At 41.5% G+C, this 26812-nt stretch overlaps 1 protein-coding gene and 1 pseudogene across 1 annotated transcript in view; one reads left to right on the top strand and one right to left on the bottom strand.

Moving 5' to 3' along the window:
- The window catches only part of LOC146889043 (small ribosomal subunit protein eS6-like), a 61106-nt pseudogene extending 57407 nt beyond the window's left edge, over positions 1-3699 (bottom strand).
- A 611-nt stretch (positions 3700-4310) lies between these two features.
- Positions 4311-26812, top strand: part of Arhgap6 (Rho GTPase activating protein 6) — a 501238-nt gene continuing 478736 nt past the window's right edge. Inside the window, exon 1 of the mRNA XM_085685233.2 lies at positions 4311-5193. Within this exon, the coding sequence (XP_085541359.1) occupies positions 4603-5193 (591 nt within the window). The 5' untranslated portion in view covers positions 4311-4602. The remainder of the gene's footprint in view (positions 5194-26812) is intronic.

Below are 26812 nucleotides of genomic sequence, written 5' to 3'. Positions count from 1 at the left end.
GTAATACTAGATGATAAGTGTGGATGGAATACAGACAGAAAGACACTTGAGTTGTGGAAGAGGGTATAAAGCTACTTTTGTGTGTGTGTGTGTGTGTGTGTGTGTGTGTTGTTTGTTTCAACTCTGTCATAGCTTTTCGTCTTCCTTTTTTTGTGGTAAGTACCAGCACAAAAGAGTTTTTTTTTAATATTAAAGAATCCACATGGTTTTCTTACAAAAATCTTTCATTACAGAAAAACCATTACATTTGTTCCCATGTTTTAAAAGCACAAATAAATACATTAGCTAACTTTGCCCAAGGAGCCTTGGGTTAATGAATGTAGCCATTCACCGGACAGGGAGGTCACGGCCAAGGATGGATCCTATCTTTGCCATTCTGTAAGATGCTAATGGAGTGAAAAGATTACTGGCTGTGGTGATGCTACTGTGCAGTTCCTCATTCGACTGTGTATTGTCGTGTGTATTGTCTGTGTATTGTCGACTGTGTATTGTGTGTGATATATCTCAGCACTTGGGAGGCAGAGAGCAGAGGACTGAAGGTTGTAGACTAGCCTGGGCTACAAAGGGTGACCCTGCTCCCCCAAAAAACAAACCCCCAAACTCCAGTAGAATGTACCAACTTATGTTCAGTATATTAGTCTACCCTACTTGCAAGTTATAGGCACTTATACATTTACTATGCTATTCTTTTATTGTTACTACACTGTAAAATGTTTACCACAAATCAGCATGTCATGTTATACTGGCAGCAACCTCAGATGTTATGAATTTGTTATATCTCTTGTTTGCCTCAAGATGCCACTTCAAGGGACAGATCTATACCACTATGTTTGTAGATACTCTCTGATATCCGTACAATGACAAATCACTAGCGATACATTTCTTAAACCATGCCAGATAAAAGTACATTTTAAAAGCACTTACTCATTGTTCCCAACCACGAAGCAACTTCCAAGTTAGTGTTAGGTCAGGACCTGTTGGAGGCAAGGTGATGAATTAACTGAAAAGTATCTGCTCCAAGCCCTAGATAGAGGAGTCATCCTGCTTCCTGGCTCTCCATCCATGACCAGAAATGCCATTGCACCTGTATGACATTCCTCTTTGACCATTGCAATCCTGACGGGGGTGCATTTTCAACCTCATGAACATCACGGGAGCTTAGACAAGGAGAACACCCATCTGAATTAGAAATGACATTCACTCAGCCACCTTGAGTTAAAAGTGGTCCCATAAAGTGTGACTCTGTTAAACATCTACCCCGAATGCCAAGACTCAGTGAGGCATAGCCATGCAATGAGGCATAACTGTGCAGTGGTATCCTAACACTGAAGACTATTCAAATAGGTGTTTTCGTCAAGAGTGAAAAGTTATGAGGCATTGTTACCAAAGAAAGGTCAGGCGAGATACACCCATATTTACTTCTTTGAGGAGGAAAGATTGCTAAGGTTATCAAAGATGACTTGGTATACTTTCAGGTAGGCCACCAAATGATTTTAAACACTGTAACCTCTCTCAAAACAGTTGACTGACAACCACAGAAAACTCTTGGGGCATGCCAAGTAAATAGAAAGAGACAGCAGCAGACGGTGATGGGATCTTAGAATCTCACATTCTGTTTTCAGGCAGGAGAGACAGTTATGGTGACTCACACCTTAAATTTTAGCATGGGGAGACAGAGGCAGGAAAATCTCTAAGTTCAAGGCCAGCCTGGAACACATAGAAAATTTCGGACCAGTTGGGACTACATAGTGTAACTCTGACCAAAATTAGAATAATGATAGCCACGGTCTTAGGCTGCAATTGCTATGATGAAACCCCATGAACAAAAACAAGATGTGGAGGAAAGGGCTTATTTGACTTCCACGGTCATATCATAATCCATCCCTGAAGGAAATCAGCACAGGAACTCAAACAGCAGAATCTTGGAGGCGGGGGCTAATTCACCCCTGAAAGGAGGGGTGCTGCTTACTGGCTCATCCCGCATGGCTTGCTCATCCCACTTTCTTATAGAACCTTGACTGCAGCCCCGTCTTTTAATTGCTCTCTATTGCGGCTGCCTCCTCTCTGATGACTCCAGCTCAAGTCAAGTTGACACAAAACCAGCCATGATAACCACTCACCCACCCACACAACACAAACCCAACCAACCAACCCAACAGAGCCACAAACAACCAAAACTAAAACAAAGTATCTTCACCCATCAGCTCATTCCCTTTCAAGCTATCCCAGGGAGGCCGGCTCCTGCTTTTCCAAACAGAAGTACAGGCTACAGGAGAAAATCTGGACAGGAGGCTCCAGGGTTTTTTTTGTGTGTAGGTAATGAATTAGATTTTATGACCCGCCTCCTGCTAAATAGTAAACCACCTAGGAACCTCAAGGTAGCATTGTGAAAAGCCACAATAAAGCCATCTGCCGGTGCAGTCAGTGTCACTGAATAAGGTCTTTGGAAATCAAAATCAGACAATTGCTGGGATTTTCACAAGGCAAATAAATACTTGTGTCAAACACCCATATTAATAACTTCGTTTTGTTTTTATTCCTAGTTCTCTTCACCCCCACGCGTATTTTTTTTTTATTTTTGTTTTTTGGTGGTTCTTGTTTGTTTGCTTGTTTGTTTTTGAGACAGGGTTTCTTCTCTGCCTAACAGCTCTAGCTGTCCCAAAACTAGCTCTTGTAGACCAGGCTGGCCTTGAACTCACAGAGATCTGCCTGCCTCTGCCTCCAGAGCACTGGGATTAAAGGCTCGTGCCACCACTGCCCTGCTGTTTTTGTTGTTGTTGTTATTGCTGTTGTTTGTTTTTGTTTTTAACACACAGAACCACAAGAAAAGGTAATCATTGATTTCCAACGTTCTGACCAATCCCTGTAGTCCCTGCAGAGATGCTTGTAAAATGTCTAGCAAAATTTAAGCGTGACATCAGAACAGGCCCACAAGGGACGAGTGAAGCTTGGCGTTTTACGGATTCTGTGAGTGGGAAAGTGGAAGAAGCTGCTTCGGGTTCATTTGCAAGCCCGGATTACTGACTATGACTTCTCCCGTGTTTTTCAATTACTCAAGACCTGGCAGCTAAGCCCCTTGCACAGGCGCAACCCGAAGCCAATTAATTTTGGTTCGGTGGATCTATATACCCCGAGCAAACTCTGTTCACCTCTCCTCCTAAACAGAACACATCTACACACGTGCTTGGGAACCTGACACGCGAGGACTTCCCACCTCCTTCCACTTTTCTTAGTAGGTCCCCGTGGGCAGCCTCAAGCATTTGAATTGCATCTTCAGCATTCCTTTTAAAAAAAAAGCAGCGGGGTTAGGGTAGGAGGAGTGAAGGCAGGGGATTTAACTCTAAATTCAGAAAAATCGTCCAGGGCTGCGGGTCTGACACAAGTGGGTGGGGTGCAATCTGACACTCCCCTTCCTTTGTAGAAACGTGTGTGGGGAAGGCGCGCCCCTGGGTTTGGGGGAGGGGAGTCGGGGAGAAGGTCCGCACTTCCGTCCTCCAGACTTTCTCCCTAGAGGCCGGGTATCACAGACCAGCCGTCTGCTCTGTGAGCTGCTTCCCAGGTTTGGCGCCTGGAAAACTTCACGTTCGGCTTTCTCCTGCTCCTGGCTCCGCCCCGGCTCCAGACCCGGCCTTCCTCCGGCCTTACCCGTCCCGGGCCACCCCTTTTCCCGATGCCTCTGGCGCAAGGGTGCTGAGACATCTCTGCGCCAGCTCTGGGCCCAAACAAGGCTGGCAGCGAATATCAAGTGTCACTCTACAGAGGAACAGGGACACCGGCTTCGGAGGGTGTCTTCTGAGCTCAGTGCTTTCAGAGTGGCGCTGAGCGCAGCTGAGAGTTCTTTGCCACCGTTGTCACGTCGCTTTTTGGAAGGCCCGGGGTGCAACACGCAGGGTGTCCCACTGAAGCAACACAGGGACCGCGCAGGAATGTGAACTTGAAGACACCTTTGAGCCTCGCCAGTAGGAAAGGAGGGAGCAGGAACCCATCTGATCCCCAAAGCGCAGCCGCGGTCCCCAAGTCACCAAGAAGGTGCATGGGGGCGCAACCTGGCAACTGAGCTCGGTGCCCCCGAGGAATTCTCACCGCGCTGGGAGCACGGGAGACGTGCTCTGGGCGGACTCTCGGGCAGCCTCCTCCCGAGCCCTCTGGACTGTCCTCAGGCCACGAGGAGGAGCTTGTTGGAGACTTCAAGCCTGTCCAGAGCCAAAGAGCTGGAGCGCAGAGTCTCCCGCCTTCGGCTGGGAAGGGGGAGTGGCGCTGGCGGGCTGGAGCTAAGATCTCAGCGAGCCACTGACCTTCCTCCTCTTCCTTAGCCTCTTTGAGACTCGGACTCCCGGGAGAAGGTTCTAAAGGCGGTAAAGGGATCAGCACCTCTTTTTTTCCTAGAAGGCTGGGAGTGGAGCTCCTTTTTCTGCCTCTGCGAGGACACTCTGAGCGCGCTGGTGGCGCGTGAACCGGGCACTGCCCTCCATCATCCTCGGCGAGCCTCGCCTGGCATCCTTCCTCCAGCTTACTCCAGCCACTTGTTTTCTCAGGTCACAGCCTTCAACGATCTAGGAGGGAAAAGAGAAGAAGGTGGCCCTCTGACCCAGCCCTGCGGAGATGTCCGCGCAGAGCCTGCTGCACAGCGTCTTCTCCTGCTCCTCGCCCGCGTCGGGCGGCACGGCCTCGGCCAAGGGATTCTCCAAAAGGAAGCTGCGCCAGACGCGCAGCCTGGACCCAGCCCTGATCGGTGACTGCGGGAGCGAGATGGGCACCGAGGGTGGCTTGCGGGGTTCCACAGTAAGCCGTCTCCACTCTCCGCAGCTCTTACCCGAGGGTCTCGGTTCCCGCTCGGGCTCGGCGTCTTCTCCCCGAAGTCAGCACCCTCGGGCTACCCGGTTCCCGACACCCAGACCTCTATGCTCGTCTTTTTCCACACCCAGTACCCCTCAAGAAAAGTCGCCTTCTGGCAGCTTCCACTTTGACTATGAGGTTCCACTGAGTCGCAGTGGTCTCAAGAAGAGCATGGCCTGGGACCTGCCCTCGGTATTGGCCGGGTCCGCGAGTGGCCGCAGTCCCGCAAGCATCCTCTTTTCCTCCGGGGGAGGCCCCAATGGGATCTTCGCTTCTCCTAGGAGATGGCTCCAGCAGAGGAAGTTCCAGCCGCCACCTAACAGTCGTAGCCACCCTTATGTCGTGTGGAGGTCCGAGGTAGGGACTAGCGCCATGTGTCTCACAGCCCCAAACTGGATGCCCCAGGCAATTCCAGGTGGCTGTCTTTAAGTCTGTCCTATTTACAGAGTGAGGCATCCACTTTACCTCTTGCTAGACTCAGGCTGGTTCGTTGGTGCCAGAATGGGACCACCCTAGGATGTCATCATAGGAGTGTGTCTGGAGGTGTACTAGGGTTCACTTTGGAGTGGTCACGGGACTTGGAATAAGAGATGGTGTTCTGATTTCTTTTTGATGTTGAGGTCAATCAAAAGATCCTCTCATCTCGTCACCCAACCTGAATGAATAATTTTAGGAACTCAAAATGATTCATTGCTAAGTTCTTTGCGATGCTCTGGTGAAAATATAATTTGATATACATCTGCCACTAGACTATTCAACAGAATTCAGAAACTATTCTGAAAGATGTATGTGGTGTGTGTGTGTGTGTGTGTGTGTGTGAGAGAGAGAGAGAGAGAGAGAGAGAGAGAGAGAGAGAGAGAGAGAGAGAGAGAGAGAGTTTGGGTGGCAAGGTAGAATAATTCTAGTTTTGATTTCTTCCTTTTGCTAAAGGTGTAATTTCAGAAATCTATGGTACTGAATACTTTCTGTACTTAAGGGTCTGAAATATCATAGAAATCTGCCCAAATTCCACTAAGGACAATTAGTAGTTACTGGAATAGACATGAATCAGGAATCAATAATAAATAGGGAACTCAGAGGGAGCTATCTGATTTCCTTCAAATGTTGGCTCTCTGGTTCTGAATTGAGAATAGAGCCATTGGGAAGTTGTGGTTGATGGGGCCTTGGAGAGCAGCATACTTTTAGGAAATAAATAGTAGCTGGTTAAAAAATGACCACCTCCTTCCCACTTTAGTCCACAAGCTCTGTAGGTTCGCCTGGGATCTGTTTCCATAAAGGAAGGGCGATCTCATCAATTGTAATTAAGTACCTTAAAGCACAGTTAGCATTACAGAAATGAAATGAAATACTATGCAATTGCTGGAGATTTAGGCTAAATAAAGGAAACACAAGCCAGCCAAACAGTTTGAAAATAGCCTCTCAGCTCTGTTAGCATGAGCTAACTTAGATTTCAGTTTTAGTGGACCAACCTAAAAAAAAAAAAATCAAACCAGCATTATTGATAATACATACCAGGATCACCTGGTGTTAGTGACTGATTCAGAGTAACCACTGGTGCTGCTGCTGCACGACATGCAAATCAGGGAAGAAATGATCAAAAACCTTGCCAACCAAGATCAGGGAGGTGGTCAGGGGGAAGAAAAGTTGAAGCAGGGATACACATTACATCCCAAACTGGCTTGGTATTGGGAAGCAGAGAAGCTAAGTTCTTGTTCAGTTTCAGAAACACACCTTAGCATATTAACCTAGAGAAGGGAGGGGAAGGAGGAGAAAGGAGAGAGAGGGGGAAGAAGGGGGAGAGGAGAAAGAGATACCAGAAGCAAGCCAATTTTTGAGGTTTGATAGTTGCTGACATTCTTAGCCATTAGCATCTCAGACTCAAAGAACAAGTATTTGAGTTGCTGTGATACTGGGTGGTTTCTGTCCATTTCAGAGTGTATAGGCCGTCTACACGGAACTCATCTGCCGTGACTTTCACCCTTTTGTAGTGGTTAAAACTGAGTGAGTACATTGCCATCTAGCAAAAGAACAAAATTTTCTCATAAAATATTTATGTGTGTAAGTGGGCAGGGATGGGAATCCCTTTATGCTATGAGGTGATTGGGTGGAATCCTGGCATGTAGGTCCAATGCTGGTTTTGTTTGGTAGAGGCCAAGCTATCCTAATATAACCCTTAGGTCTGGAATTTAATGGTCTTGGTTACCTTTCAAAGGTTGAATGTCCTGGAACCCTTTCAAAACCTAAGAAAATTCATCCACTGGGCACTGCCCATCTTTCTTACTTGTAAGAAAGTTATGTCCTTTGTCCTAAGAGATCCTAACTTTATTAATGACTGCAAAAATCCAGCAAATGAGCACCCTGTGGCTCAGAAGCCTTAAAAGTGCACTTTGGTTCACAAAGGCTTGTTTCTTGCACTTTTCCTGGTTGTTCTGACTCAAGCTTTCTCAACGTTGACACTATTGATATCTGAGGCCCAATAATTCTCTGCTATGGGTATTGCAGTGTTGAGTAGCTCTGCCCTCTGCCCACTAGGTGCTCCAAAGCACCTGGTGAAGTTTGGGGGGACTATTGGCTGTAATGAAACACTATGACCAAAAAGGAAGTTGGGGAGGAGAGGGTTTATTTCAGCTCACACTTCCATGCAACAATCTATCACTGAGAAGTCAGGACAAAAACTCAAACTGGGCAGGAACCTAGAGACACGAGCTTACCCAGAGGCCCTGGAGAGGTGCTGATTACTGGTTTGCTCCCCATGGCTTGCTCAGCCTACTTTCTTATATACCATAAGACCACCAGCCCAAGGATGGAACCACCCACAGTGGGATGCATCCTCCCCCACCAATCACTAGTTAAGAAAAAACTCTAGATCTTATGGAGGCATTTTCTCAGCTGAGGTTCCCTCCTTTCAGGTAGCTCTAACTTCTGTCAAGTTGACATAAAACTAGTCAGCGCACCACTCCTTTATCCCAGTAACACAACAAAACAAAACTATTGATGCTTCCAAATACTCTCTAGGGATATAACCACCCTAGCTGAGAACCTTCACATTTGTGATGTTTAATGCAGCATCCCAGACTGGGCTCTAAACAGTGCCTTCAGAAGGACTGTGAGCTAGACTACTGTATTACTGGTGTTTTCCTCTGATTTTTAACCCATGAAGATACCTCTGGAGCCATGCTTGAAGATTTCACACACTTCTAAAGTTTTCTTCGTATTTTTTCTATCTATTTCCATAAGTGCACATGAATATCTGAGAATTCATTTTCAGGTTTAATTAGTGATGTATCACATCCATTTGCATTTATTTGTATTATTTGCATGTATTTAGTAGTATTCTGAGCAGATGCTGAGATTTTAAACAAAATTGGGCACACAACAGTTTCCACTCTCAAGATCCTCATAAATGTCCACAGTCTTATTTCTTGTGACACTTGATGCTCAGGAATGTCTGATTTATGTTCTAAACCTGGGAGGTATTAGACAAAATTAAGAATGACTCTGTTAAAATTCTTGTACTATGTGTTTCAATATTGATTTTTCCCAAGTCCGATTCATAGACACACAGCATGATGATGTGATAAGTAATTGTTTACCAACTTGGTGATCTTTAAACAGACCCCTGCCTCTGATAATGGAATACCACCTGTTCTTTCAAAACTGGAATTCTCCTGATTCTTGTTAACAAGGCCTGGAATTATGCTCTCATGCTACTGGACATTAGCCAACTTGAGTACCTCACAATTACAATAATTCTGGATCTATGGCTTCTATTCTTTTTTCATTCCTGTCTAAGGCATTGTTTCTCCAGGCACCATTGAGTACAGAGAAGTCCTGATATGGGGAAAGTTCTTAGTGAGGGCATAGTATAAAAAGATTAACACTATGAGGGAACAGAGTTGAACAAGTAATGATTCAATGTCTTTTTGGCAGTGTCTTGGAGGTTTTTGCAGTTTTGAGAACAGCTGGATTTGATCTTTAAGCTATACTTACATACAAGGAGATGGGAGGTCATTTCTTGTGCATATTTGTGTGCCGATCTGAGGGGTATGTGTGTGGATGTCAGATGACAACCTCAGATGTTGGTTTTCACCTTCCACCTTATTTGAAACAGGATTGCTTTTTTTGACTGAAAGCCCTTAAGCCAGCCACTCTGGTTTGAAAGCGAGCTCCGGTTGTTCCTACCTCTACCTCCTATCTTGAAGTATGAGTACTGAGATTATGGATGTATGATACTGTATCCAGACTTAAATGGGTGTTGGGGACTCAAACTCAGGTCCTCATACATGCATGGTGAACCAACTCCTCAGCTCCCTGAGGGATGATTTCTTGCCGAGAGAGAAAAAAGGCGGGTATGCATTGGCGCAGAGGCATTGGTCACACTAGAGTCTCAACAAAGAATGATAAGGGGTTCAATGCAACAATACGTTTGAGGTGGGGTGGTTAGGATACTATCTACCTAATCTATGTAGCAACTGCAAGGCTTTTGATGCAGAAATGTGTTGAAAATAGAAATCAGGTACATTTGGAGGAGTACCTATAAGCATAGATAAGGAACACATTCTCTCTTCTCCCAGGAGTCTCTTGTCTTCTGGAGAGAGGTGAGATGATGCAGCCTATTTGTGGAGTGCGAAGTTAGGTGGGATGGTATCTGACTCGCTCTTGGGTGACCTTGCTCAACAGGCAGCGCAGTGTTTATCACAGAAAGCCCTAATAGGGGATCCTGAGGAATTCAGACTATGCTATATAGAACCATGGACTCTTAACCTGACAGTAACTCTGTCCTCAAGACATAGTTGGAAAAATCTCGAAGTTGCTCTGGGATATTACAGTTAGTAGTGCTGCTGTATTAGTTTCTGACCGCACATCTCATGATTCAAAGCAATACAAATCTACTCTCTTTCTGGAGACCAGCAGTGCCAGTGAGTCTCACTAGGCTACATTTAAGATATCAGTGAGGTTGTGTTCTTTCCAAAGGCTGCGAAGTGCTGCAGCCTTCCCTTTCCCAGCAGCACATTCCCCTTTATCTTCAAAGCCCGCTGTTGTTATCTTTTTTTTTGATCCTCCTTCTCTAGTCATTTCTCCATCTGACTTTCTTCAAGACACTTATGCTTACATTGGGATTATCTGGGTAATCCAGGGTAATCTCACTATTTTAAGGACATCTGATCAGCAAACTTTAATTACAGCTGAAACTTTAATTCCCCCTTTCTGTGATGTACTAAGAGGTTCCAGGAACTTCGGCATGTACATTGTTGGCAGGATATTAGGCTATCTACCACAGGGAGAGGTTTCTGCTAGTGACATCTAGTTGGGAGGCCAGGGAAATGGCTAAGCACCCTGCAGTGTTCAGGGCAGTCCCGAGTCAAAGAATCATTACGCAAAGATAGTCAGTGCCAAAGTTGGGTATCTTCTCTGCTGAGAATGGGGGGGACTTAGGAGTTTTGAAGTCTGAGGGTATAACACAAATAAATAAACATTTTAGTCATTGCTTTGATATCTAGGGAAGCATTGTATAAAATCACAAAACAAGCAGAAGTAGGGACTCAGGAGAGAGGCACATGGGACTACCAAGTCTAGCACGCTGTAAACAAATGCAAATTGGAATATAGCCATTACTATAAAAACTTCTGTATTTCTGACCCTCCGTTTGAGTAGATTGCTTTCTTTCTTTCTTTTTTTTAAGATTTATTTATTATGTACACAGTGTTCAGCCTCCATGTATGCCTGCAGGCCAGAAGAGGGCACCAGATCTCATTACAGATGGTTGTGAGCCACCATGTGCTTGCTGGGAATTGAACTCAGGACCTTCAGAAGAGCAGCCAGTGCTCTTAACCTCTGAGCCATGTCTCCAGCCCCAAGTTGTTTTCTTGCAACCATTGAAATACCTGAAAGCAGATCTCCCATTTATCTTTATATTTTTAATATCTAGCCTGTGTTCCAGAGTTTTAGACCTCCCAGGGGTGCTCATCACTGCAAGCATGTGACATACATTTGCTGATTTCCTGCTAGAAATCTTCTCAGCCTGGCCACTGGATGGCTCAGGTTCTGCAAATCTGGACCAGAATGAGTTCCCCTGTGTTTGAACATGGATATATATATATGTATATGTCACCAAAAATCAAAGAGAATGGAATAGACTGGGTTCACTGGATAGTCAGGCTATCCTAATTGGTGAGCTCCAGGCCGGTGAGAATCCCTATGTCAAAGAAAATGGATGTCATTCCTGATGCGGATACCAAGGTTGTCCCCATTCTTCCAAATTTATGTGCACCCAAGTACACAAGGTTGTGCACACAGGTGCATAAAAAGACGGAACTTAGAATGTCTGAGGGATGTAGAGTGGAGTGTGAGAGTGGGAAGATAGTGAAGTAGAGGTCTGGCTGGACTTGAAATTCTGTGATGTGATTTTGTCATTTAATGGAAGTTCCCTGTAGATATTATGTCTATTCCGTTCTCTTTGATTTTTGGTGACTTAGTTCCACATCTGTCTGAGAAGTCTACATCGATGCTGTATGGCTCAACTAGTTACTATGATCAGACAAATAAATTTACACTCTGGTGCATTTCCTAATACAGCCAGGATTTGCAAAATCATGAACTTATTTTTCCACGTAGAGCTCCCGAGTCTTATAATCTAGTTCTCACATACAGGAAAATATGTTTCATAGCAGAATATGCTCAAGAATTGACAAAGTTTGTGTGTTGACAGTGGTTCTTCCAGATCCTGGAGACATGATTTGGGAACATAACATCTTGTTCTAAAGTTTACTGCATCTGTGCTAAGCCATTACTTAGCTAAATAGAGCGGGATTATGAGTACAACTATGTCATAATATGAAAGAGATACCTGGAATGCAGTGTGTAAAAACTGAGATTAGTTAGCTGGTGAAGAATGATGTTTTCATTAGCCATTAGGGAGATGCAAATCAAGACTATTATAAGATATCACTAGGACAACAAGACTTGAAAAGAGCAATAACAGGAAGTGTTGACAAGATGTGAAAAATTAGCATGTTCATATTGCCGCTAGCAGAAATGTAGGCTGGTGAAGTAGTTTTGAAAGCCATTTGACAATTGTTTAACATGTTAGAGGGCATTACCCTATGACTCAGCAATCCTGCTCCTGGTTACATACCCAAGAGAAATGAAAATGTGTCTGTTCCAAAACATATGCACAAGGGTCAGAGCAGTATTATTCATGTGAGCAGAATGATGGAACCAATCCAACCATTTATCAACTGATGAATGGAAAACAAAACATGGCCTAGCCACACAGAGGGAGATTATTCAGCAACAAAGGAAATAAAGTACTGATGCACACTACACAGAAGTGAGTTGTGAAAACATTGTGCTAAATGGGAGTAGTCTATTACAAAAGACCACTGGTTGTATGAATGCATGTAAATGAACTATCTAGAATAGGCAGATAGTGATAGAAAGTAAATTAGTAATTGTGAGAAGTTGACAGGAGGGAGAAGTGATGAGTGGCGTCTGATTGGTATCATTCTTTAGGGCAATGAAAGTGATCACAAACTAGATATAGGTGATGGCTGTACAACCTTGTTGATGCACTAAAAATCATCAAATGTACACTTTCGAAGGTCTAATGACCTGACCTGTGAATTGAACTTCAGCCAAAGAAAAAAGATGGTGCTCATTAGTTTTATAAAACACACCAAGCATTGCTGCTATGTCATGTTTGCAATACGAATAAACACAAATGTAGGGGAACAATATTTTGCACGCTTTCTTCGAAGATGCCATAAGGGAAGTAGTAACAGCTTTGGAAGATTCAGTAGAGGAGTCAGCAGCTACCTCTGGGATTTTCTGAGATTGGTTACCATGGAAATTCGATGCACTGCTTATTAACTTTGGAATCAAGCACAGAGAAGCTATTAAAATGATTGCTTTGCAGAAATGGCAGATATTTAAAAGAAGCACCACAACCAGTTACACTTGTGAAAAATATCGTGGCTGTGTATCACTAGAGTCATTAACTAGTTAAAGGCCTTCAGGAAATATTAGAACTAAAAGGTCTTTGCGAAGCCACCCACTTCTTAAGTGATAATGTTGATGGGCCCAAGAGGAGAATGCTGAGCCCAAGGAGTCTTTGGAGAGATGGAGTGAACTAAGTTCTGTGAATTTCTGGAACAACAAAATAGTGTGTTTTCCTTCTGTAGCTCTGGATCACTCATGGAAACCAAAGCTGAAGTGTGAGTTGGATCAATTCTCAGCTTGCAACTCTGATAACTTCACTTTCAGCTGGGCCAGCTCATACTCAGAGAACAAAATGCAGAAGAGAAGGGAAGGGAGAAGTATTAGGTGACAATAGCTATGGCAACTTAAGTTTTATCACAGTAAGACATATGCTTTAGCGAATCATTTGAGCCAGGGGAATCTTGGACTTGGGTTGCCAGTTTTTTGGTTTCTGAACAGAGTCCAATTCTTCTCCAGTTGAAACTTCCCATTGGGTCCTTGCTTACTTTGGTCGAACGGGAGTGGATGGATAATGATAACTCTAGGTGAAAGGGCTATTAGTATTTGTAGTGTTTAGAAAGTGTGCACCAGGTTTTGCTGTTGTTACTGAGGCAACTCTGGGGGATGGTGATGGTATCAGCACTGATGTTTCACATGAACACTGAGGATTTAGTTGGAGAAGCAACGAAGTGGATGGAACCAGAAGACCTGGATTCAAATCCTTGCTCTGTCCTGCAAGTGAAGCAAATGAATGACCTATCTTCTATGTACCTCTGATTCTTTGCCTACCAAATGAGACTAATGAAGGTGCCTCGCTCACAGAGGTTTTGTGAGGATGCCATGACATAGATACTTGCAAGGTAACCAGGACACAGGAAGGAAAAAAGTCAAAATAAAACAAAATTGAAGATGTGACCTCCCACACAGTTATGACGCAAAACATTCACAACAACAACAAATATCCCCTCCCCCAGAAAAACCAACAGCAAAAACCTGTAAGACTAAAACTAAAGTGATGACTTAATCAAAAAACATTTATGATGTCTACTGCATGTACTGGGAATTTGGTCTCTCCACGGCCCTTGAAGGGGTGATAATCAACACGTGAAGGAGTAGGTGCAGTTGCATGGGACCACAGCAGGCGGTGACTTGAAATTTATTTTACAAGTTGGTAAGTAAATGATCAGCACTGGACATCAACAGGCTGTCACCCCAGGCATTTTGGCTCAGTGAGTTGGAACACAGGAATTTGACACACTTGCACTGTGGATTTGGTGTAACCAAACACATGCCAATAGGTCAAGGGGAAGCTTTCATCCCAACACAGAAACCTTATGAGATTCAACAGACATTTTGTTCTATGTAGGATACTTCAAAGTTGGGAAAGTGGTTAATCATCAGTGAAGCTCTAGCTGGTCATGACAGTATGTTTTTCTCTTTAAGACTACCGTGTTCTTATTTCCTATGCTACTGACATTTTTTTTTTGTAGCTCATCTTACAAACGTCTTTCTAGAATGACAAGGCAGCATCTCTCAGTTGAGACAGTGTCTCTATATTCAGGTCCTTTGCTTAAAATCCTCCTGCTGGGTTGCCTTGTCTAGCCCTGATATGAGGCTTTGTGTCTAGTCTTATCATAGCTTGTTTTGCCCTGTTCTTTTGATATCACTGGAAAGTTTGCTCTTTTATGAAGGGAAATAGAAGAGTGGAGACTCTTGGGAAGAGGGAAGGTGGAGGCCAGGGACTGAGGGAATGGAGAGAGGGCATGTGGTAGTGATGTAATATATGAGAGAATAATTAAAATAAAAAAGAATAGATGAGTATAGGCCAATAAGATGCTCATCTAAAGTCTTAGAAGGACCTGAAAGTCATATTCCTAAATAATGTAGCAAAGAGCCTTGATTTTGAAACTGTGGGCCATCACTTTCAGTTGTGTGAACACTGACAGGTTTTCAGTGTCTGATTACCAGGTGTATTTGTCTTTTTCTAAAAACGTCTTGGAAGGGAGAGGGAGGGGGGGAATGGGAGGGTTTTGGGAGGAGGGGAGGAAGTAGAAATTTTTATAAATAAATAAGTAAATTTAAAAAAAAGTCTTGGAAGAAATTAGATAAAATATGCAGATATTTGTTTATAGAAAAACATACCTATAATTCCTACTAACATGTCTAGATGTTTAATATTCTATAATATAACTAAATGGAATACTTGGGGAGAAAGTTCTTAAAAGTCTTCTATCCCATCCAGACACCTATGTGATATTTAAATCCCATTTATGGTACTTTAACTTTATGCCCATTAATCTACAATGAAGATAAAGAGCTATGTATTTTTCTTGCTATGTTAGATAGTAGCAGGCAAAAAACCTTCCTGGTATTGTGTTAAGAGGACAGTTACATGAGTTATGTTGCTGTGATAGAACACTACCGGAGGGAGCTTAAAGAAGAAAGAAAGAGTTTACTTGGGCTTATGGTTTTAGAGGGATGAGAGTTCAACATGGCAGAGGGCATGGCAGCAGTTAAGCAGAGCAGAAGGTGTTCACATCTTCATCCATACACATGAAGCAGAGAAAATGAACTGGAAGGGGGTGAGGTTTTACACTCTCAAGGCTTGCTTCCTGCAATGCACTTCCTCCAGCAAGACTGCACTTTGCCATAACCTCTCCATACAGCACTCTCCAGTGGGGACCATGTTTTCAGATGTCTGAGCCTATGGGGAAATTTCTCTTTCAATCTATTGCAATGGTGTTCCTGTGATGTCCATCATGCTACGGGCAAATTCTACCTCTCCTAATATACAAATAACCACCCGTCTAGTATACTTAGCAAGTACAAACACCAATACAAGGGTTAAGTCATGGTTTCCTTTTGTGAATCTATCAAATTCAGAATTGAAGAAAACTTGAAACTGAAGAATACTATTGATCCAAAGACATTTTTTTTGCCGAATATTTCAATATAAGATCAACACGAAGTATCTTGAAATACTTGAAGTCAACACCGTGGATTAGACATCTTGTTAATGATTTTTATGAAAGCTCAGTGAAAGTCAGAGCATTCGTGTTCCATGAGAACACTGATCTTGGTCATGTAGCAAACCTCTGAAGAGCTGTGCTGAGTCTGGTTTTCACACTAACATGCTATCAATGAACTGAGTTGTCAGAATGTGTCTGTCAAAACGCTGAGAAAAAAGACAGAAGATGACAGAGAGATGGCCCTCAGACTTGACTAGGTAAAGGCTGACTCCAGAAGCTCTGAGGCATGCACTCAGCAAACATATTGCTCTTCTGCTGCCATAACTGTGCTCTAATCTGTTTGTTTACTTATATATCTGTATATTTATTATTTGCAGTGCTTGCAATTGAACCTAGAGTCTCATGCATGTTAGACAAGGAGTCTGTCTATCCCAGCCCTAGCCTATTAACTTATAATTAACTTAGAAATTTGTTGCTCCTTCTGTTCTCCTCCTATAACTTCCCATATTCCAGATTTTCCTGGAACTTGATATGTTACCAACGATGATCTTGGACATTTGATCTTAAACTTTTGACCCTCTTGTTTCTACCTCCCTTGTATTAGAATTACAGGCGTGAACTACCATACCTGGCCAGTGAGGTGCTGGGGTTTGAACCCAGAAGTTCACAAATGCTAAGCAAGCATTCTACCAACTAAGAAAAATACATCCCCAGCCCTATATTACTATTTCTCATATGCTGGAAAGGGTCAGAAAGTTGACCAAGTTTTTAGGTTCATGATCAGGGTTTTGTTAGTTGAAATTGATCATTCAGAGTTATGAGTTAAAAAAAAAGTAGTGTAGTTCATTTCTCTTTTAAATATTAGCATGAATTTGGTTCTCCCTGGTGGCAGCTGGATGCAGGGGAGTTAAGGAGTCATGATGATTTATTCTGTTCTCATGTAGAAGTACCCTTTTATAGAAAAATATATGTGCTGTAGCTCATTCTCCTCATTAGCTTTCGGAGTTATATAACAAAATGGTAGATTATAGCTCACGTCACTGTTCACTCACTGAATCTAAAGCCATTCTATAAAGTGAATTTATAGACAAATTCATTGAAATAGAAAGTTGGATAGTTAAAAAGGAAATTAACTTAGAACACAAAGATTCCTTTCAATTAATTAATGATTGTGAAATATATTTTACAACAGAAAGTTTAGTATTTTCATTTTATTTGAAAAGACTTTGTGAGAGTTTGATGTCACAATTTACCAGTGTCACGTCTCTGTTTTTGAATAAATGTGCACCTTTTAAAAAATAATGTTTTGTTTAATATGTACACAATTTTTAAACTTCACAGTAGCATTTTGGTTTAGAAATAAAAATGAAAATTTGGTTATATTGGAAGCAATGGGGATAACCAACTCTATAAAGGTATGTTTCCAAAAATTTGTGCAAAAATATAGAAGCCAAAGTTCTGCGTCTTACTTTGAATTCCCTCAAAGACAGGATGTGGGTGGCTGCAGTTGATCTGGAAGGTGACATCAGGAAGCAGGAAGGAAGAAGACAGATTGAAACAGAAAAGAAGGAAATGCCACCATGAAGCTGTGTCACACAGGTGTAGGACACAGTCCAAGGGGATGGCTGACATTCCACCAGGATCACTGGGAAGTGTAGACTACCTCTTAGGATGGTCCACCTGTGTTTCAGTTAGCCATGTCCATAGACCAATGGTTCTCAGCCTGTGGATCACGACCCCTTTATGGGTCAAATGACCCTTTCACAGGGGTCGCACATCAGATATCCTGCACACCAGATATTTACATTATGATTCATAGCAGAAGCAAATTTACAGTTATGAAGTAGAAACAAAAATCATTTTATGGTTGGGGTTCACCACAGCATGAGGGATTATATTAAAGGGTTGCAGCATTAGGAAGGTTGAAAAGTACCTTGATAGCCAATTTGCATTACAAATCAGCCCAGACTTGAGTGGTGTGAGTGTGTGTGTGTGTGTGTGTGTGTGTGTGTGTGTGTGTGTGTGTAATTAGATTCTGACTCAGCTGGGGAGTTCTGCTTTCAGTGGCATCTGCTGGGCTCATTCACTTGCCTACTTTCTGTTTGGGTCTGGGGGGAGTGTCTTGGAAAGCTCACTGTGGCTTCGTTTGCTGTCTAGTGTCTGGATGTTTCTCCATATGCTTTGGGTTTTCTTACTGTATGACTGATCCCTGGTATTTGGTCAAAGGGAGTGACAGGATCAGACAACTCAAAGGCAAGGGAAATAGATTCCACCTTTTGATAGGAGAAATGAGGCATAATTTGTGGTCTTCTTTCATCTGTTGGAAGCGAAAAGAGGTGAAGTTGGAGAATATCTCTAGTAGTTTCTTTCTGTCATGAGTTGAGATTGCTCCTGGGGTTTTGACTAGCCTGCCCTTTGGGCATGTGACAGAATGTGCATTAGAGATGGGTCACTAGCAGCACAAGATCTGCCTGCGCTTGTGCAAAGCTGCCCTGAACGGTTATAGCAGAATCCCAAAATATGTTAGCAAAGGTTCACAAATTTAGAAATAGTTTCTCAGCATCCTCACTAACAAAAAGCACAGCAAATAGACAGAATAACCAGATTCCTTACAGATAGCTAAGCTTGAGATTAAATCCCAGTGCCACTGTGAATTCTAAACTTCAGTCCTTTCAACCGATTAACTGTGCAAGGGGAATATAATAGCACTGGCTTTGTAGAAAGCCATTCAATCAGTTGCAGAGTGTAGTTGGGAACCAGAGTATATGAGGTTTACAAAAGTGTCTGTTTTAATTACTTGCTGTCATTTATTCTGAATTGTTTTTGTAGGAAGATACAAGTAGATTTTATCATATTTCTGGGATGAAAAAGCCACTGTGCTATGGTAAATGTAAATCACTATTGTAAGATACAATTTTGGTTTTGTAAATTGCTGGAAAAGATGTAGTAGTTGAGGAACTACAAGGCAGTGCAGTTTTTCCTCTATATTTAAATTTTAAAGCCTGGGTTCTGCATTTCTAGTTGTATTAAAATGAATGCTATCTGAGCTTTGTCAGATATCTGTGTCCGTGAATAAATGGCAAAATAAGATATTCTTTAGTTTCAGAGTTAGAACAAAGAAGTAATTAAACTCTGCATCCTGGGAGTGCTCTTTCAGAGGACCTAAGTTCATTCTCCAGCACCAGACTGAGTGGTTCACAACTGCCCATAACTCTAGCTATACATGATCTGATGCCTTCTTCTGGTCTCCTAAGACATCCTCACACGTGCATGCACGCACACACACACACACACACACACAGAGAGAGAGAGAGAGAGAGAGAGAGAGAGAGAGAAAGAGAGAGAGAGAGAGAGAGAGAGATCCACGCAGACATATATAAATAAAAATAAAATGATTTTTTTAAAAAAAGACTATATCTCCTCTCCCTGGAATAGTTAACCATTTAATGAGAGCTATTATTGATTTATCTTGTTTTTTTTCCCCAAGAGTTTAAGCATATTTCTCACTTGGCAGTGCCAAGAGCTCAGGCAAGGCTCATTTACCATAAAAGTATCATTGTGCATGGCCTTAGAATGTTTCTATCTACTCCCTAGAGATGCTTCCAAAAGGCTTGAAGTGAACCAAACAGAGCAACAAAACCAGCCATCTTTTGTTCAAATTGACATGCTTCAGAGCGTGAGTGATGAAGGAATAAATTATGTTTGTACTGTCATTAGATGGTAATGATAACCCATAATTCTGACTGATTAATTCATTCATTCATTCATCAAAGAATTCAACATGCAAGTAAAAATTCTAAGATTTGCTGAACAGTCATAATAGCTAATTTTTATTGAATTGCTTCCCTTGCTCTCATTCCCCTACTAAATGCCTTTAAAGGGCTAGAGATCATTAAATCTCCACAACTATCCAAATGAGTTCAAAATTAAGAAATGGAAAATATTAAGATGTGACTTCAGACCTGGGAATTTTCACCTACAAAAATAATTATACATGGTCCTTGTTTGGACCTCCTCAGTTTAAAGACATGTGCCTGCCAAAATAATAGTTCATAACTATTAATCATTTATAGGAGCCATGCCCTCTCAGAACTTTTTTCTTTGCAACAATTTGTTCACTTTTCATAACAGTCTCGTGACTTATCACTAGTTCCATTTTCTAAAGGAGGAAAAGTTGAGAATTAAGTAATTTGCTCAAAATTGTGTAGCTCATAGGAATTGGGTCTGGGACTTCAAACCTGATTGCCTGGTTTTAGAACTCTTGCTTGTAATCACTATTTTATACAGACTGTTTTGAGTGCTTTATTTAAACTAGGTGTTTGCAGAAGGGAATCTAAGATTTGGTTCTGCTTTCGGAAGCAATGCGAGATCACATTTGAAGATAGTGTTAAAACAACAAATATGTGTTTATCTGGGAAACAGGGAGGATGCTTGAGGACAAAATGAGTAAAAGGATGTAAGCATCAGTAAGCAGGAAGGGCACAGTTAGATACTTAAAGTTGTCTGATAAGACTGTAAGGTAGAGCGTGAATTGTGGAATTGATTTGCATGAGGTAATCTACTATCCAAGCAACCATCAAAATCTTAACATCTTTTAAACTCTTAATTTTGGAAAATAATTTTTAATGACCAGAAAAGCAACAAAGACTGTGCAGAGGGTCCTTACATATTCTTCATGTCTCCCAATGCCAATATCTTACATAATTGTCACATGTTCTTAGAAACTGAGAATCAGTCTTGGTAACAGATTCATTGCTAAGGTTGCCTTAAGCCATATTTTTAAATAGTGTGTTGTGCTGTGTGTGTGTGTGTATGCGCGCGCGTTTGCGTGTGTGTTTGTATGGGGTGTGTATATGCTTGTAGTGTGTGTGTGGTATGTATGTGTGTGTAGTTATAAGTGTGTATATGTTGTGTATGTATTGTGGTGTGTGGGGTGTGCATTTGTTGTGGTGTGTGTGTCTGTATGCATGTGTTATTCAAATGCAGAATTAACTTGGATCTTCCAGTCATCCCATTAATGTCCCTTTTCTGCTCCAGGATCCCAAATTCCATCTGATCCACATGGCTTCTCGGTCTCTTCCAATCAGTCTTTGTCCTTTCTTATTTTGGCACTCTTGAACAGCATTAGCCACCTATTTGGAAGAAAGTCCCTCCATTCTTTTTCCTGATTTTCTGTTCTAGGATTGGAATAGGCTGATGGGAGAATCCGCGGAGCCATCATTTGAACACCAGTGTCACTATTTATCTAGTTTAGTAACATTTAATGTTTCTGTTAATGTTGATGCTTTTAAAGCCCAAAAAGAATCATCATCTTGCCCTTTTGGCATGGTAGGATGGTCATATGCTTGTTGGGAAGATGTAGTATTGAAGACATAGAGTGTAGTTAAAGGCCAGAAAAGAAGAGACCAGTTTAGAGCTGTGCCACTTGCAACCAGCTGACTTCAGTAACCACTTGGCAATATTCTTTCTTTTCAATCTGGATTTATATGCCCTTCCTCCCTGTTTCAATGTGAAGCCTTTTTTCATGACAATCCATCCCTTTTGTCTTCTCTTGCTACCATTAGTCCCCAGTAACATGTCTTATGTGTTCCATTTGTTGGTGTATTTAGCCAGTAGAATTCCAAGATTAGAATGCTTTTTATCATTTTCCTATTGGAAGAAAGAAAGAACTGGATGTTGAGTAAATATTCGTTTACATAAGCAGCATTCCTCTGTGCTCATTGGATGCTTACTTCTCTCTTGTTAACTGTGCTAGAATAAACACATAATTCTACCAAAATATTATCAGTGTGTGCTGTTTTCTTTCATTTGCCAGTCAGGATTGTTTCATAATAAATACCACTGGAAAAAATACCATTGCCTAGCATTATCAGCAGTTATGTTAGTATCTCTACTTAACAAACTATGGAGTATAGGACATGCTTTGCAAACAGAAGGGAAAATGGGTCTGACTTCTGTTGCATTCCTAGACTATACTGACGTTGCTACATGTAAGCTCAGATTTAACACAAATATTTCTCCTAATTGACTAAAGTTGATATCATTTTATATAATGCTCAGAAAATACTTTGTAGAAGACACACACACACACACACACACACACACACACACACACACACTATAAGGTTTCTTTTAGGATGGAGTAATACCAAAACAGGTGTCTATAATGCACCTTAATAGCAGGAATTTGTGGATTGAATCAGAAATTTATATTTGTCAAAATGCTTTTAGTCAAATGGAACAAATGGATTTTCTCAACCAATTTGTTCATCTGGCTTCTATCTTTATATCATGTTTTAGTTTCTTTCAACTATCATTTCTGTCCTTTAGAAGTGCCAGTTGTTGTGTCCCAGCCCAGCTGAATCCCATCTTTTCATGTGTCTACAGGATACTTACAGATTCCACCATCATTTCAAACTAACTCTTTAAAATGACTGATGAATCTTTCTTCCAATAAAGGGGAAACCACTGGATAAACCAATAGCTCTTTCTCTCAATGTTTCTATATTCTGCGATCATCATTTTCACAGTCTCAGAACCCTGAGCATACATTTAATAATTGCTCCTCTTTAATAGTCTATTGGCCATCCTAAAGTTGACCCCCCCTTTCAAGAGTATGTTCGTATTCAGTCTTTTCTTGTTAGTCCTCCCTGTACTCACCCTCACCTCTCAGGCTGGGTCTCATAAATAATATCCTGGCTGAGGGTTTGTTGTCATCCATGCTTCCTCTTCCTGAAGTACAGATATCATCATTTCATTTCCTGTTATGAAGTCCTTGTTGCCATCAAGACATAATCTTGGCTCTGACTCCGGCCTCTCATCTCCATTTTGGCCACACATCCTCAGGAGATCTTCTTTGATTGCACACCTTGTCTGGTCTTTGTCACGAATGCAAAACTTCTTCCTTGTGCCTTTCAGAGATCACATTTTGTTTTTGTAATTGTCTTCGAAGCTCTGAAAAACGAATGAAAGAAAATATCAAGGTCCTTTATTTGAACAGAGATTTAGAAGAAATTCAAATAACTGTTGCTTGTCTAATATCTTTAGAGAATGCCCTACTGGTTTTATAGGTAAAGCGCAGTGATATCTACAGAAGCAGGCATCTGGCAATTGTTGAGGACCTTGATAGCTAGTAATATTTTTCAAATCTGCCTGCTTCTTTAGAAATGCAGTAACTTTGCCATCACTGTCCTTAACTGCTAATGAATGAATGAAATGTTTGGAGTATTGAATAGTCAATATTACTATCAGAGATAACTACAAGGTTCAGCCATTTTATTTTTCTTGTAAAGTTCTTTGTACTTTGATATATTTATAGATTGTGTAGGCACCACTATGATTAGGATACTGACAAATTTCCCCACCATATCATTATTCCCTAAAACTGTCTCTTTCCATTTCTATCCTGCCCTCCTGGAAACCATAGTTCTGTTCTATTGCACTATGTCACTGTAGTTTGGTTTAGTTTTTCAAGAATTTCATATGAAGATAATTGTCCAGTAAGCAAACTCTGGGACTGGTCTCTTTTGCTCAAGGTAAAGTTTTGAGATACATCCAGATTCTTAACATTGCATCTAGTTTTCTCCTTTTTATTTCTGACCAATGAATTTCATGATGTAGAGATAGTATAGTTTGTTCAAAGTTCATTAGAATTAGTTCCAGTTTTCAGCAATGAGAATGAGTACGAGCATATTCACAGACTTCTGTGTAGGTGTGAATTTTGTTTTCTTTGGAATAAAGCCTAGAACTTGGATTGCTGGATCACAGTGTGTGCATGTATAACTTCATACGAAACTGTCAAGCCATTTTCCTGAGTGGTCGAACTCTTTTACATTCTAATTAGCAATACGTACAAATTCCACTTGCTCTGAACCCTTGTTATCACTCAGCTTTGTCTATTTTGTTGGTTCTGTGGTATGCAGATGCATTTCATCAGATTTTTTTCCGTGTTTGCCAATAATGATGACCACCATCCTTTTTTTGTGTGTATTTGCAATCCTTAGCTCCTCTTTGGTGAAATGTTTGTTCAAGTACTCTACCTATTGTCTTAATCATAAAAATTAAGCATTTGTGTGCATGTGTGTATGAGACCTGTGTGCCTGTTCATATGTATGTCAATATATGTGTAGAAGTGTGTACATGTGCTTGTGTAGAGACAAGAGGTCAATGCTGAATGACTTCCTCAGGTGTGCTCCTTCCTTCCTTCCCTCCCTCCCTCCCTCCTTTCTTCCTTCCTTCCTGCTGTCTTCTCTCCCTCCCTCCTTCCCTCCCTTCTTCCCTCCCTCCCTTCCTCCCTCTCTCCCTTCCTCCTCCTTTCCCTCCCTCCTTGGTGTATGAGGTTCTTCTGTCTATGTGTTACTTTCATTGTTTGAATAAAGAAACTGCCTTGGCCTTTTGATAGGGCAGCACTTAGGTAGGCCGAGTAGACAGAACTGAATGCTGGGAAGAAGAACGAGAGAGAATCACTATGGAGCTGCCAGGTCAGACATGCTGAATCTTTCCTGGTAAGCCATGACCTTGTGGCAATATATAGACTATTAGAAATGGGTTAAATCAAGATGTGAGAGTTAGCCGATAAGAGGCTAGAGATAATTGTCCAGGCAGTGATTTAAATAGATACAGTTTCTGTGTGATTAATTCGGGGGTTAAGCTAGCTGGGTGGCCGGGACGAACAAAGGGCCTGAGATCCCTACAACACCTCCTTTTCTCACTTTTCCTCTGTCTATTTTTTGTTCTTTCATTCTTTCTTTCTGAGTTACCATGCCTGCTTTCTCACTGAGTCATGGGTCTTTACTTATCCTGAAGGTCATCAATTCAGCTAGGCTGTCTGGTCAATTAATTGTCTTGTCTCTACCTCTCCAGTGCTGGGATTGAAGACACATGTCATTCTGCCTGGTTTTGACATGAGTATTGGGGATTTCAAGTTGGGTCCCTGGCTTGTGTCATAAGCACTTTAATTTGTGTATGACAAAGTTCTTCCTAGATTGCTCTATATAAGAATGTAGCAAAAATATCCATTTTCTAGCAAGGGTTGAGCCCAAGGCTTTTAAAGTCTGGGAGTGGTACTGACAGTAAGGCAGAGTTTCCCATGAAAATTATCTATATAGTAACAATATAGTTACAGCAAGGCTTATGTTTTAGATTCAACATAAATTATAGAATCTGAAGCTTGAGGAAGACAAGGTCAGCTTAATCACCAGCTCTCAGCCATGCTAGAGTTTTAGAAATTATTCTGGGAAGCTTGGTTCTGAGCATCTCCATGATGCTCTTTTAGCTGTCCAATATCATCTCTACTCTTTGTTTTCATTAGTTGGAGACAGTTTCTATGAGCCTACATGACAACATCAAAGTAAACACTACATCAGCTATCTTTGGCCTCAATAAAGTTGTACAAATCAGTAAAGCTGTGTAACAGATGCAAACATAAAGCTTGACTTCATACAGCTTTTTTTTTTTTTAGAAACATGTGCCTATAGGTTCAAAGAGTACTTCAGTTGGTGTTAGCAAAAGGGCTGTTCTCTGTTATGCTTGCTCATGTACATGTTCTCACCTAGGTTTCATGTAGTCCTTCATTCTCTCACAAGCAAGCTCAGGCTTCTGCTAATGGTGGATGCAAGAATATAATAGAGTAATAAGATTCTCTAAGCCTCTTTGGGCAGACTGGAAACTGGAATTGTCATCTCTGATGTCTTCTGTTGATCAAACCATGAGGCTAGTACAAATTCAAAGGGAATCAGGAATAAACTTTACCTACTAATATACATTCCCACCAAATTACTAGGAACCAATTCCTTAAGTAATTTTCTGCATATGTAAGTGACTTGAAAGTTTCAAGTGGAAATACAGAAAGAAATATATCCAATTATTAAATTATGATGTCTTTGGATTAACTTCAACTCTCTTTTGCATTTTTATTCTTTTAGTTCTTTCTTGTACAATCAACAGATATAAGTTGTATAAATTAACCAATGGTTGTTAAAAGTTAAAGTATTTTATAAGCTTAGAAGAGACATTGATTCTTTTCATGTGTATGAAAGGTACTGACATTTCTTCACAAATGGCAACATTGGTGTATTTTAATACGTTTGGAGGTTAACTTGTGTGGACGTTGGGAGCCAATCTGTTGTCTTAGGAGCACAGTCCCCTTGTTCCATCCCGCCTTGCTAACTTACACCCAAAATAATCACATGGAAATTGTATTTATTAAATTACTGCCTGGCCATTAGCTCTAGCCTCTTATTGGCTAACTCTCACATATTAGTTTAACCCATCTCCATTAATGTGTATCACCACTTGATGGTGGCTTACCAGCATGAGTCTAACCAGCGTCCATCTTGGGCAGTAGAATCATGGCGTCTGTCACACTTCCCTTCTTCCCAGCATTCTGTTCTCTCTACTCTGCCCACCTAAGGGCTGCCATAACAAAAGGTCAAACTAGTCTCTTTATTCAACCAATGAAATCAACACACAAACAGAAGAACCTCCTACACCACAAGACAGTCATGGCCCTCAACCTGTGAGATCCGATCCTTTTTCCAGGTGAATGATATCTGAATGGATTTGAATTAGAGGATGACTAGCTAATGTCTGCTTCAAAGTTGTTTGCTTATTAGAGGGCAGAAATTGTTTTAAGGTCGCAAAAGTCTTCTGTGTTACTGCAGTGGGGGGTACGTTGAGTAATAAATTTTGTTCTTTTAGGAGTCTGTCTTCCAGAAAAAAAAGACTTTATCAAGTTTTAATTCACATGCTATGTAATTTACAATTTGTTCAATACATTTTAGAATTTATTTTTTTGCATTTATTATTTATGTACTTATTTATTTGAATGTGTGTGTGTGTGTGTGTGTGTGTGTGTGTGTGTGTGTGTGCTGCACACATGCCACAGCATGCATGTAGAGCTTAAAGAAGAATTTTCTGATGTCAGTTCTCCCCTTCTAGAATGTGGGACTGGGGGTCTGAAATCAGGTGGTCAGGCTTGACATGAAGTGCCTTTACCAATGCAACTGTCTTGCTGGCCCTAAGTTTAGAAC

The sequence above is a fragment of the Myodes glareolus genome, chromosome X, assembly GCF_982192425.1.
Source record: "Myodes glareolus chromosome X, mMyoGla1.1, whole genome shotgun sequence".
NCBI lineage: Eukaryota > Metazoa > Chordata > Mammalia > Rodentia > Cricetidae > Myodes > Myodes glareolus.
The sequence above is the reverse complement of the archived record's forward strand: the minus strand, read 5'-3'. Positions and strand labels throughout refer to the sequence as shown.